At 37.5% G+C, this 13,059-nt stretch overlaps 2 protein-coding genes across 2 annotated transcripts in view; one reads left to right on the plus strand and one right to left on the minus strand.

Moving 5' to 3' along the window:
* The window catches only part of TRPC5 (transient receptor potential cation channel subfamily C member 5), a 327,735-nt gene that overhangs the window by 181,115 nt on the left and 133,561 nt on the right, over positions 1–13,059 (plus strand). The gene's annotated exons all lie outside the window — the stretch shown is intronic.
* TRPC5OS (TRPC5 opposite strand) lies at positions 1,979–12,049 on the minus strand. Its single transcript, XM_007992609.3, has 3 exons — positions 11,908–12,049; positions 11,499–11,587; positions 1,979–6,094 (listed from the first exon to the last, which is right to left on the minus strand). Exon 3 carries the CDS (start codon positions 5,782–5,784, stop codon positions 5,449–5,451), a length of 336 nt encoding a protein of 111 aa, XP_007990800.1. The 5' UTR covers positions 5,785–6,094; positions 11,499–11,587; positions 11,908–12,049; the 3' UTR covers positions 1,979–5,448.

Raw genomic sequence — 13,059 nt, forward strand, 5'->3', positions numbered from 1 at the left:
TTATTTTTTTGAGATGGAGTCTCGCTCTGTCACCCAAGTTGGAGTGCAGTGGTGCGATCTCAGCTCACTGCAAGCTCTGCCTCCCAGGTTCACGCCATTCTCCTGCCTCAGCCTCCCGAGTAGCTGGGACTACAGGTGCCCGCCACCACGCCCAGCTAATTTTTTGTGTTTTTAGTAGAGATGGGGTTTCACCGTGTTAGCTAGGATGGTTTCGATCTCCTGACCTCGTGATTCACCCACCTCAGCCTCCCAAAGTGCTGGGAGTCACCACATCCGGCCACCTTCAGCATTTTTCTAGGGTCTTTTAAGATGAAATTGTGACCAGGTATAAAGACTTCAGTGATTTTCCTTACCTTGTAAAATGCAGTTCCAACCTTCATAAGTATAATGGCAATCACCTTCAAGGATTATTTATTACCCTGAAGAGATGTGACATTGGAAACCGACAGTTTTATTTATCAATACAAGTAATTCACAAATAACTAACTTCAGGAACTATACGTTATTTTTTCTTTCTTTAGGGATTTTCTGTTGGTTGGTTGGTTTGTGAGCTTTCTGAGGGTTAAAGAGACAGAAGAAACCCAGTTTTAAATATGGGCTGGAGAGAGTAGGATCTCTGAAAAAAATATAAGAAGTATTCCCAAGAGGAATCACTAAGTACATCTAGTCTATTAAGATAAGACTGTCAGTACAAAAACACAACAGTCAGCTTTGATGTAAAAAAATCATAAAAATCAAGTTGGATCATAGTGGGCTAATAACGTTCAGAGTTACATAACCCCCTCAGGAACAAAATCTTAGTCTTGAATGGAATATAATTCATTATTTCCTGAAGGGCTTTTTCATATTGTTTTTTTCCCTCATTGTTACTCCTACTAGAACTCAAGTAGACTCCCCAAAATAATTCAATTTGGTAAAAACAAAACAAAACAAAACAAACAAACAAACAAAAAAAGCTCCAAAGAATGAAACAATAGCTGATTTCCAAACTCTAACTTTGTCATGAAGTAGAATAAGAAAGCTCTAATCTCTTAGAAAACAGGTGTAAAACTATTGGATAATTATTTCATGTCAAATAGACTTTCGGGTATTGTCATACAAACTTTTTTTGCAGATGGGTGAATTTTCTTTTTAATTTTTAAGTTCTGGGGTACATTTGCAGGATGTGCAGGTTTGTCACATAGGTAAACATGTGCCTTGGTGGTTTGCTGCACTGATCAACCCATCACCTAGGTATTAAGTCCAGCATCCATTAGCTGGGAATCCATTACTGATGCTCCCTCTCCCCACCCCAGCCCCCAACAGGCCCCAGTGTGTGTTGCTCCCCTCCCTGTGTCCATGTGTTCTCATTGTTCAGCTCCCACTTATAAATGAGAACATGTGGCTTCTGGTTTTCTGTTGCTGCGTTAGTTTGCTGAGGATAATAGCTTCCAACTCCATCCATGTCCCTGCAAAGGACATGATCTCATTCTGTTTTATGGCTGCATAGTATTCCATGGTGTATATGTACCACATTTCCTTTATCCAGTCTATCACTGATGGGCATTTAGGTTGATTCCATGTCTTTGCTATTGTGAATAGTGCTGCAATGAATATATGCATGCACATTTTTCAGATATTCCTGAAAAGTCCTGATTTCATATATTGTCTCAATGTCAGATATGTCATGCCATGAAAACCATTATTTCAATTGTTCCTTATTATCACTGAAGGTAAGCAGAAAATTTATTAATAACCCTCATTTTGCAAATGAGAAAGGACTATGTTTAGAGATTTGTTTAAGATCATCTGACAAAGCCAGAAGTAGAACTTCAGACTCCTAGTACAACATTCTCTCTTATTATGCCCTGCTACCTTATGCTGAGTGAAGTTCTTGTGTGCCCATTTGGTAGCCTCCAAATTCACCACCAGGTATTTTAAGATGACCACACCTTTTTTGATTTGTGAATGAAAGTTTATTAGTTAAAATCTCTTGAAAGAAAACAATAAAATGGTTTAGATCAATAGCTAATACAGATTGTAAACAATCATAAGATAATAACTAGCAGTAATCAACACACATAAGAATTTATATAGGCACAACTCCCCACATATTTTAGCCCAAGCAAATCAGGATGAAAACTTGTACTACCTAATCTAATGCCATCTACCAGCCTATCTTCCTTGATTTTCACACCTTTAAGCTTGTCTCAGAATGATGAGCCCCTCTCTTTTCTGCCATGCTATATAATAATTGGCTTTAGCATTGGTCTTAAGAAGATACAGAAAAGGGCTAATTTGCATAAAGGATCAGCCACTCACTCCATTCTCCTGGAGGAGATGCAGGATTTCAGTCAGAGATATCCAATCAGTGGACTAAACTAGTTAATAATTCTCCATCTAATTGAGCTTTCAGATACATGACTTATGTCAATCGCCTACCAGCTATTTATAGCAACATCATAGGGTTGGCTAATTTGCAGAAGACAAAAACAGGGCTTTGGTCATAAACCTGTTTAGAAACTAACTCCATATCATGGCTTTCCATCGTAAACAGTCGCATAACTGTTGACAATTTATTAATTTGCTTCTCTCTCCTGAAAACACCATCCCCGCTAGTTCTTGTTCCTAAGTATTGTCTTATTTCCTAAACATTTCTTTTCACTATTCTCTAATTCTGTTCCATAGAGAAAACATACTTAATACAACAATCTATTCCTTGGGGCAGGGGTCATATCTTAACAATCCTTAAGCGCATACAATTACAGAATCAAGGCAAACACTGGAATATATCTTATCTAGTTCCTGAGGTACCATTACAGTACAATCTGTCCAGGTGACCCAGGCAAACAAGGGGCCCGCCAGCTCCACATATTATGAGGTTGTAGCATCGTCCTGCTTTGATGCCTAAGAACTATATTAAACATTACGGGCTGTCTTATGGGCTGGTTCAAATCTTTGTCCTGTTTCAAGGTCTAGAGTAGTCTCACAGATCTCTCTTGATGTAGTTTCATAACCTCCTTGAGTTAGTATGGTTACTTGTGTTCTCTTACAATACACTAACAGTTTTAACAAGCTTACATTAATCTGTTGTAGAATTGTTATAAAGTCCATATTCCAAAGTTCTACTCAGAGGAATAGCTACCCTTTGGGATCTATCATGTTTAAGAGCACCAGGTCTGTCCTGCCACAGTTAAACTGCTCACCAAATAAAATTTGTAGCGGACTGGTGGCTTCTCCTTGGATATGTTCTCTGATATTGTCCAGGTATTTATGCTTTGAGTTTTATTGTGACACAAAATTATAGCCCAGTTTCCTAAAGTCCAAAATCCTTGTGGGGAGTGTGTATCTTCCCTGGCTGTTTCTGAAGCTATAATTAAAGCAAAGGTTCCTTTAACTTTTATCTAGTTCTCATATTTTTATTCTTATTTACTAAATGTATAACTTTTCTTGTTTAACTATTATCACTAATCTTTCTAGTAAAACTGTTCCTAATGGAATGGAGTGATAAACTGTTTCACCTTGCTTTCCTACTACTCTATTTAGGTTAATTTGGCATAGTCACTTTGTACTCCATCATTTGCCATTTTTGACATAACTGCATATCTACAGTCCCCTATACTGGGAAAGCGAGATAGTAAGATTCAGTTTGTCCAGTGATTGTGGCAGTAAAATCCCTCAATCTGCTATCCCATGTGGATTTTAATTATCCAGTTGTTGTTTTATGATATACTTTTTATTTTTCCTATTTGTGTTTTTCTTTGCTCCTCTAAGTCTCCTGAATCTTCACCTACTCTTATCAATCCTTTCACATAGTAGTCTATTGTAGAAAGTTCTCATATTAATATGTTGAATAGTTTCATAAATTCTGATTTGCAAAGATTAGCTCTGAAGTCATCTGTGTTAAATATCGTTTTAATCCTTTTGACTATATGCTTTAGGCCTTTATGTGAATTGCTATAGTCCAATTTCCACCAGTGTGGATTTCCTTCTACATCTCATTTCTTTGCAGTTTGTATATAACACATTGTCTAGTGATATACCTTTATATCTTTACCTAGTTGTTGCCCATGTCATGAGATGCAATGGTCATTCTCTAGGAAGGAGGACCATAGTGTCCATGGGCTTGTCTAAAAGGTAGCTATTTTTCCAAATAAAAATGAGGGTACTGTATGGCATGCAATTGATATGGTCAGTAAATTTCCTGCATATTTATTTTGTCTCTTTCTGTTTTGATTTGTGGGTCCTTCAGCTATTCCATTTTCCCCTTCTGGCATATGCAAAATTATTGTGGCTAAATACCAACCCATATTTTATCTAAATTCATTACTGTACCTATCTCTCAACAGTAAATATTTCTAGGCTGAGGTTGCAGCAGATTCACTGTAATAAGCCTATTAACCATTCTTTTTAAATTAAGCTGTATTCAGGAAGATATATTTTATCCACATCCAGTGCGGATAAATTACATACAATTACAGAATCAAGGCAAACACTGGAATATATCTTGTCTAGTTCCTGAGGTACCACTACAGTACAATCTGTCCAGGTGACCCAGGCAAACAAGGGGCCCGCCAGCTCCACATATTATGAGGTTGTAGCATCGTCCTGCTTTGGTGCCTAAGGACTATATCTAGTCCACAGATATCTAGTCCAATATGGTGAGTGTTTGTCTTTCCATTGGTGAATAATCCTTGTAGGGCTTTCCTTAGCCCTTCTATTACTTCTCTCTCTGATTATTTGGTATAGTGTGCCTTTTCCATTTGGGGAATAACAGTGCAAAGTAGCTGCAATGTGGTCAGAATGTGCAAGAACAGTCCTGCATTGGAACTCTTGGTCCCAGCTTTTTCAGTTTTCTCCTTGGCAACAGTCATTTGAAAACCCTTCTGCACTTTTATTATCTGGTAGATAGTGCTCTTTTAAAATTACCTCCCTTAGTCTGCTATAGCATTTTTAGTTGGACACATGCTCTCTAAAAGGATAAGTTAGGAGTTATATCCTTTCAAATAAAAGCATCCCAACATTGTCTTGTTAATGTGAATGTATTCATTTACTGTGATGCTACCCTGGGGGATATTCCCCTTTTCATTTCCATTCATTGGAGAGCAGTGAAATTAGTCCCAAGATGTGATAGAGTTTGTCAGTTCTCCCTTCCATAATTAGGTGAGGAATTTCTTTTCTTTACTATTGTTTGCTCCCATCATCAGAAATTCTAGCATGACAGTAAGTACAGGTAAAGGGAGACCTACATGGCAAAAGCCAGAACTTTTTGAATAACAACAAAGAGGAAAAAAAGATCAGCTTTTGCTAGAAGTAAATCAAATCTTACTTGTTATATGGGTTATTAGTAATGAAAATGTGCAGAACTGTGAGAAAACACATATTGCTAATATACAGAAAATAAGAATATATTGAAACAGAGAAATGATCAGTTTTCACATCCCTGGGGGCGGGGGCAGAAATTGGGTCTTAGTCACTTGTTAAGTCATCATTTATACCAGAGACTGTATCTTCATATAAGTTATCCATGTCTAACATAGCCTGATCTATATCAAACATTAGGTCTTCATCCTCTCTTGGTGTAAGTATTGAGTCTAAGTCTGAGAGATCAGGGAGATCTGGTAGCGAAGGCTCCTCAGGAAGAGGTGCATCTGCTTCAGTCTCTTCTGCTCTACCATTTTCTTCTACATAAGGAACTTCTTGTACTTGTATAATGAATTGTAAAAGCTCATCAGCTATTCTTATTAACTGGGCTACACAAGCAACAAGTCCATCAATGAGTACAGGAACTGACACAGAATCCATGCTGCAGTGCTCTTCTAAATAGATAAAATATCACTACAAGCTCTAGCAAATGGACTCTCGGTGACAATGGATAGTATAAGGGGCTAACAAAGGTTCTGTGGTTGGTTTAGGCCAGAAATTAAGATGTTGATATGATTATGATGCTGATCAAGTACAGAATGAGAACAGTAGAACAATAGAACTTTTTGATAATGTTGGTAAACCGTGCACAGAATTTATATATGGTACTCTTGTTTGTACTAGTGGTGAACTGCTATTATAATGACCATCAGGCGAACTGTCACAGCCAAGAGAAAACAGCAAAGCAGACCTAATAATAAAAAAGAGAGAGATATAAAGATTAGTGTCTTTGAGCCTTTATCCATCCTACAGGCTACAGCTACTGGTTACCCCATCAAGAATTGCCGTTAAGGTTGAAATGATATGTCTAACTATAGCCCCTCCTTTGTTGCTGGCCTTGTGAGGCTCTACTACTTCTCTTTCCTTTGAAAACCTCATGGTCTTTATCTCTTGTTAAGAGATTTGGTAGAAAAGTAAGCATAGGCAGTTTGTCTGTCTTTCCTGAACATCTCATTTGAGGAAGGATACACTCACTCAGGGTCTGTCAATTATTAGCACCTTTGCCTCATTGCCATTTATATCTGGTGCTGCTGAATTCTTTCTGTGTTTTTTGGAATCCATTCATTAAAATTTCCAGATGCCCTGAAGCCTGGGGAGTTTATGGTAAATAAAAGTCCTATGTTCTCTGTATTTTGCCAAACTTTGGAGAATTTCAGTTATAAAACTAGTTCCTTAATAATTTCCTATTACTGCCCCTCTTCCATATCTAGCAGCTCATTCTTCCAACTTTATCTAAAGCTATGGTTGTACTATTTTCATCTGCATTTCTGGTGGGCTCTTTGCAAACCCACTTTCTGAGTAAGTATATACTTGTATAAGGCAATATTATTTGTTTGAAAATCTAGATATTGACTCAATATAATCTACCTGCTACATTTGTCTGGTTTACCACTCCCCACCACACTTAAAGTGAACCTGTTGAGGATGCAGGAAGTTTTTAGTATTTTGACATATCTCATATTTCTTACTCACTTTTTTATTTGATTCTGTTTTTCTAACTCTTTCTTCTCTACTAACCTGGTACATACATGCCCACATGCCCTGAGGTTTCACAAGCCCATCCTACAACCTTAAATTGAACTGAAAAGGGAGCTGAGTTGAAACTTAGAGTCCCCAAAACTTCAGGGTCTACATTAGTTTTGGGGGCCTAGATTATCTCCCCTCTCATTCCAAATAGATTCTTCTGCTTTTCCATTCTGATGAGCTGATACATGTCTTTATAAGAATTTCTAAATTCCTTTCACAAATTTATTTTCATATCTCCCTTCACCAGATTGTATTTCCTGCAATAGTCCAGTTCTGTATGGCTGATCAGTGTAGCTATGTACCTTTGGCCAGTTTTTTTTTTTCTTGGTTATATCTACATGTTAAATTTCTGGCTATTAATTCTGCAAATTGGGCTAACTTTCTTTCTCCAGCTCCAGTCAGGCTTTTCCTAGTTGAAAGCCTTAGGAGGTAGTCATCTATATAACTCCTTTAGGATTCTACCAAGTCTATTATTGCCCAGTTTTCAGCAGTTCTGACCAGAGTGGGGCCCAGCAAGCCAGAGACTTCACTTTCAGCTGACTGTAATCCTTGGATATTTATTGGAGTACAGAAAATCATCAGCCAGATGGTCTGTGATTTGCACATAGAGCTTGCTGGTCTCCACAGGACCTTTTTCGACCCACTCAGTTGTATACTATCTCCACTTAGTATAAATCCTGTAAGATCACTACATTTTTTTTTGTCCCAAATCCTACCAGTAGACATGGGGTTTGCCCTGATGATAAGGGTCACAACAATAATGACGAGAAGGCACGATTTTGTTGGAGGCAACTTTCCATATGGAATATAGGAGAATGGGTACTAGAGGCAGAGCAGTTTGTTTTATTAATTCAAAGGATCTGTTTGTTTAAGAGAAAAACGTCTCATGAAAGAAAATATGGAGAGAAATCAAGGAAAGGAATTCGGCATTTATTTAGAACATGCATCAGCTCATCAGAAGGAAAACACGGAAGAAAGATGTGTGTTAAATATTGTTAGAGAGCACCATCACATTTTTCAAAGGAAGCAATAACTACTATATGGTATATACAGCCCAAAGGCACAAGAAGATGACAGGAACACCCTCACACAAAACCTATTTAACTTCTGACTTCCCATTCACCCAGTTTTTTTTCTCAACTTCTCTATCTTCCTCTGGGACTCTTTTATTCCTCCTCTTGGTCAATATGCTTCCATTTATTCACCTATGTGTTTCATTCTATTTCACACCCTCTCTATCTCCATCTACTCTTACCCTTTTCCATCATCTTTTCTTGTATCTCTCTCCTAAAACTGGGAAAAAACTGGAATAAATTATATTTGATTCATCAAATTTTTATTGTATGTATTGAGTTGTACATTACACAACCTAAACATAAAAAGCAGAGAGGTAGAACATTCCATATTTTGCTCTCTTATAAGACAAATGTAGTTACTTATTACTTTATGTGGCCCTTGATTTTTTTTGTGGGGTGGGGGACTCAGTCGCTTTTGATGGGAAAAACAATTAGTGACCTTGCCTTAACTTTCTTGACCCTTGTATTAGCTGATCCACCATTTTTATTCTCAAACCATCTCAGAACTTAGCAACTAGAGGGTGAGGGGAGGGCAAGAAGAAACTTGAAGAAACTGCTAAGTATTCCAATAATAAGAAAGAGTAACAGTGTAGCATCAGCTTATGCCAGTTTTGGTAATTTCCAAAGCAACCAACTCTGGACACCTCAGCTAGCCTACAGGGGTATTTTGGATAGTTTATGCCTAGCCTTAACTCACTTTAAGGGACTTTTTATTAGCTATATCCTCTGCCTGGGATTCCTTTCTCCTTGGTGGGGGAGGAGTGGGGACTTCGGGTCATTCTGATATCTACTTTAATATCACCTCCTCAGATTTCTTACCCCTCAACCTGGGTAAAGCCCCTAATCATCCCTTTCCCATTACACACAAATTTCATTTTTGCATGATGGTATCTATAGCTAGCTCATATTTTCTTGTTTAATTATTTGTTTTTCTGTCTCTCACCTTACCCCTACATACATATAGACTAAAATGTAATTGTCATGAGACTAAGAAATCTGTCTGTTTTGGCCGGGCGCGGTGGCTCAAGCCTGTAATCCCAGCACTTTGGGAGGCCGAGACGGGCGGATCACGAGGTCAGGAGATCGAGACCATCCTGGCTAACACGGTGAAACCCCGTCTCTACTAAAAAGTACAAAAAACTAGCCAGGCGAGGTGGCGGGCGCCTGTAGTCCCAGCTACTCCAGAGGCTGAGGCAGGAGAATGGCGTAAACCCGGGAGGAGGAGCTTGCGGTGAGCAGAGATCCGGCCACTGCACTCCAGCCTGGGTGACAGAGCCAGACTCCGTCTCAAAAAAAAAAAAAAAAAAGAAAAAAAAAGAAATCTGTCTGTTTTGTTTTCTGGTATATCCCCAAAGAACAGAAGAGTGCTTGCCAGCATAGTATGTAATCAGTAAGTGTCTTTGAAAAAAACGAAATAATGGAAGGAGGGAGGGAGGAACAACTTTCAGCACATTCATTCAGTAAATATTATCAAGCTTCAATCATGCATGTGGGAAACAGGGGATACAAAAATGGACCAACTCATCAAAACATACAGTTAATAAAATGAACAGGTAACCCAAAGACTGAGAGAAAATATTCACAAAATATATATCTGACAATGAACTTTCAACCAGAATATACATATTCTGGTTGAAAATATATAACATATGTATACAACATAAATATATAACAGAATATATATATTCTGGTTGAAAGTTCACTGTCAGATATATATTTATATATATGTGTGTGTCTATACATATATATATAAAGAACCCCTACAACTCAATAATAAAAAGACGAACAACCCAACTTAAAAATGGTCAAAAGATCGGAACAGACAATTCAAATGAAGAGCTAATAAGCACATGAAAACATCCTCAACATTATTAGTAATCAAAGAAATGCAAATTGACATCACATTAAGATACCACAATACACTCAGTAGATTGGCTAAAATTAAAGACTGATAACATCAAATATTGACAAAGATGTAGAGGAACCAGAATTCTCACACACATTTATACTACTGGTAGGAGTATAAAATCGTATTATGTTTTTGGAAAAACATCAGTTTCCTATAAAACTAAGCATATACCTATCTATATCCCAGCAATTCCACTCCTAGGTATTTACCCAAGAGAAGTGAAAGTTTACAAAGTGACTTTTACAAGAATAGCTATAGAAGTTGTATGCATAATCACCAAAAAGTAGGAAGAGCTCAGGTATCTATCAAGAAGAGAATGAATAAGCAAACTGTGGTATAGTCACACAACGTGATACTGATAAGCAATAAAAAGAAAGGCACTACTGACAGGGACAACAACATGGAGGAATAATCAACATTATACTTAATGAAAGAAGCCAGACACAAAAGATTACATGCTGTATGATTCCATCCATACACAATTTTAGAAAATGCAAAATAATCTATGTAGAAAAAAAATCAGAATAGTGGTTGCATTTATGGGAGTAGGAACTGATTGGGAAGGGGCATAAAGGAACTTTCTAGAGTGATGGTAGTGAACATGTTTAGATAAGGTCATGGGTTACACAGGAGTATGCATGTATCAAAACTCATTGAATGGTACTCTAAAAATTTGTACATTTCGCTATATGTAAATTTTGCTCCCTTCAAAAAAGTAACCAAGCACAATCCCCAACCTCTGAAAGCATATGTCAGATGCAATGATGTGCCCATAAAAAATTTTCTAATAAATTGTCACATTAATGGGAGACCTATTGTGTATCAAGGACTGTAAAATCCACTTTTCTTATATTACAGGTTGAGTATTCCTTATCCAAAATGCTTGGTACCAGAAGTGGTTTAGATTTCAGATTTTGGAGTATTTGCATATACATAATGAGATATCTTAGGAATGGAACCCAAGTCTAAACATGAAATTCATCTATGTTTTATAAACACCTTATACACATAGCCTGAATGTAATTTTATAGAATATGTTTAATAATCTTGTGCACTAAACAAAGTTTGTGTACGCCAAACCATCAGAAAGCAAAGGTGTCATGTTGGTGCTCAAAACGTTTTGGATTTTGAAGCATTTAGTATTTCAAATGTTGAGATTAGAGATATATTTAATCCTCACAATAAAATCATCCCATGAAGTTATAGGTGGAAAAACTGAGGATCAAAGAGATTCGGTAATTTGCCCATGAGCATATAAGTAAGGGTGCAGAGGTGGATATCAGCCCAGGTCAGACTTCTAATATCCTATGCTAGAGGGCACAAATTTAGGTGACCACAGGAGCAAATCTGCCTTATTCAGGGCCAGAGCTGACATCTCATTCTCCTAAGCAGAAATAGAACTGAGAATGTTAATGTCATTTGCTATCCCTAGAAACTGGCTGAATTCCAAGTTGAATGTGACTTAGGCAGATTAGTCCCCTAGGAAATCCCCACTATCTGTGACTGGGAGGTTCAGGGATATATCCATTATCTATCCTTCCACTGACCTACTGAATTGGCCCAAATGTTCATAAACTACTTACCTGTGATAGAGCTGAGAGGGATGGGGGTATCAAGGCTCAGCCTATTAAACAATTTGCAGACTTTGCTTCCAAACAGGATGTGAACGCTCCTGCAACAACAACAATAAAAACAACACCCACACACACACCAAAAAAAAAAAAGATAAATTGCTAAATCGATAAGCAAGGATGAGATTAACCAACATTTCAAAGAGCAAAGAGCCCTTTCTAAGTGAACTGACAATCGGACTTTTTTCCTTCCCTGGGACATTTGCTAATTCTGGGCACTGTTGAAGATGAAGCTTGACTGTAAAGCAGAAGGACTCTCCTGAGGAAAGGAGAAATGAGCATAACTTTTGGCAGTTGGGAGACACTAAAATAATGGGCTGGAAACTTGAGAAGCCCAAAATGCAGGGCTAGTTTTTCTTACCTGAAGTCACCTGAGTTCTGGGCTGGTGTCTGGGCAGGAAAGGCACAGGAAAATCTCCTGCAGTCTCCTGGTACTTCAGAGACAAATTCTCCCTCTAGAGGGGAACTGCCCCAAACAGGCCACCGGTCTCCACTTTAAAAGGTTACCTAGATTTTGAAGTTAGAGGGACAAAGGGAAAACTAATGAGTCAAAAAGATCAAAACCACTCCCAAAGGGCAATTTGGACAAAATGATTCTAAAATGCATAAAGATACATAAAGGGCTAGTAATATTGAAACATCTTCAGGAAGAACAAATTGAAGGACATATGCTACCAGATATCAAGGCTAGTTATACAGCTACAGAAATTAAGACAGCATGGTACTGGCTCCAGGACAGACAAATCAATGGAACCATGACCCTTACCTCATGCCAGATACCAAAATAATACCAATAATGATTTGAAATGAATCATAGGCCTAAATATGAAAGTTAAAACAACAATGCTTCTAGATCACGCCACCAGAGAAAATCTTCATGATCTTAGGTAGGCAAATATTTCCCATAGGACAGAAAACATTAACTATGAAAGAAAAGATTAATTACACCTTAAGAGGATGAAAAGCCAACCACAGACTGGGATAAAATATTCACAATATATATCTAACAAAGGACTTATATCCACTACACTCATACATTTTTTAAACTCCTACAAATCAATAAGAAAAATATAATCAGTCTAATTTTTAAAAAATACAAAAGAATTGAACCGGCACTTCATAGAAGAGAATATCCAAATGGCTCATAAGCATATAAATAGGTGTTCATCACTATTACTCATCAGGGAAGTGCAAATTAAAACCACAATGAGATATGCAAAACCCACCAGAAGAGCTAAAATGGAAAAGACTGACAATACCAAGAACTGAAAACATGGAACAACTGGAACTCTCATAGATTGCTGGTGAAATTGTTAACTGGTACAACTACCTTGGAAAACTATTTGGCAGTATCTACTAAAACCAATCATACCTCTATCACATGACCCTGGAATGCTACTCCTAAGTATATAACCAAAGGGTGTACAAATATCCACCAAGATACAGGTACAGGAATGTTGAAATAAACCAGATGCATAAAATTAGCTATCATATCACTCCATTTACATGAAAT

Source organism: Chlorocebus sabaeus, chromosome X (genome assembly GCF_047675955.1).
Source record: "Chlorocebus sabaeus isolate Y175 chromosome X, mChlSab1.0.hap1, whole genome shotgun sequence".
Classification (NCBI taxonomy): Eukaryota; Metazoa; Chordata; class Mammalia; order Primates; family Cercopithecidae; genus Chlorocebus; species Chlorocebus sabaeus.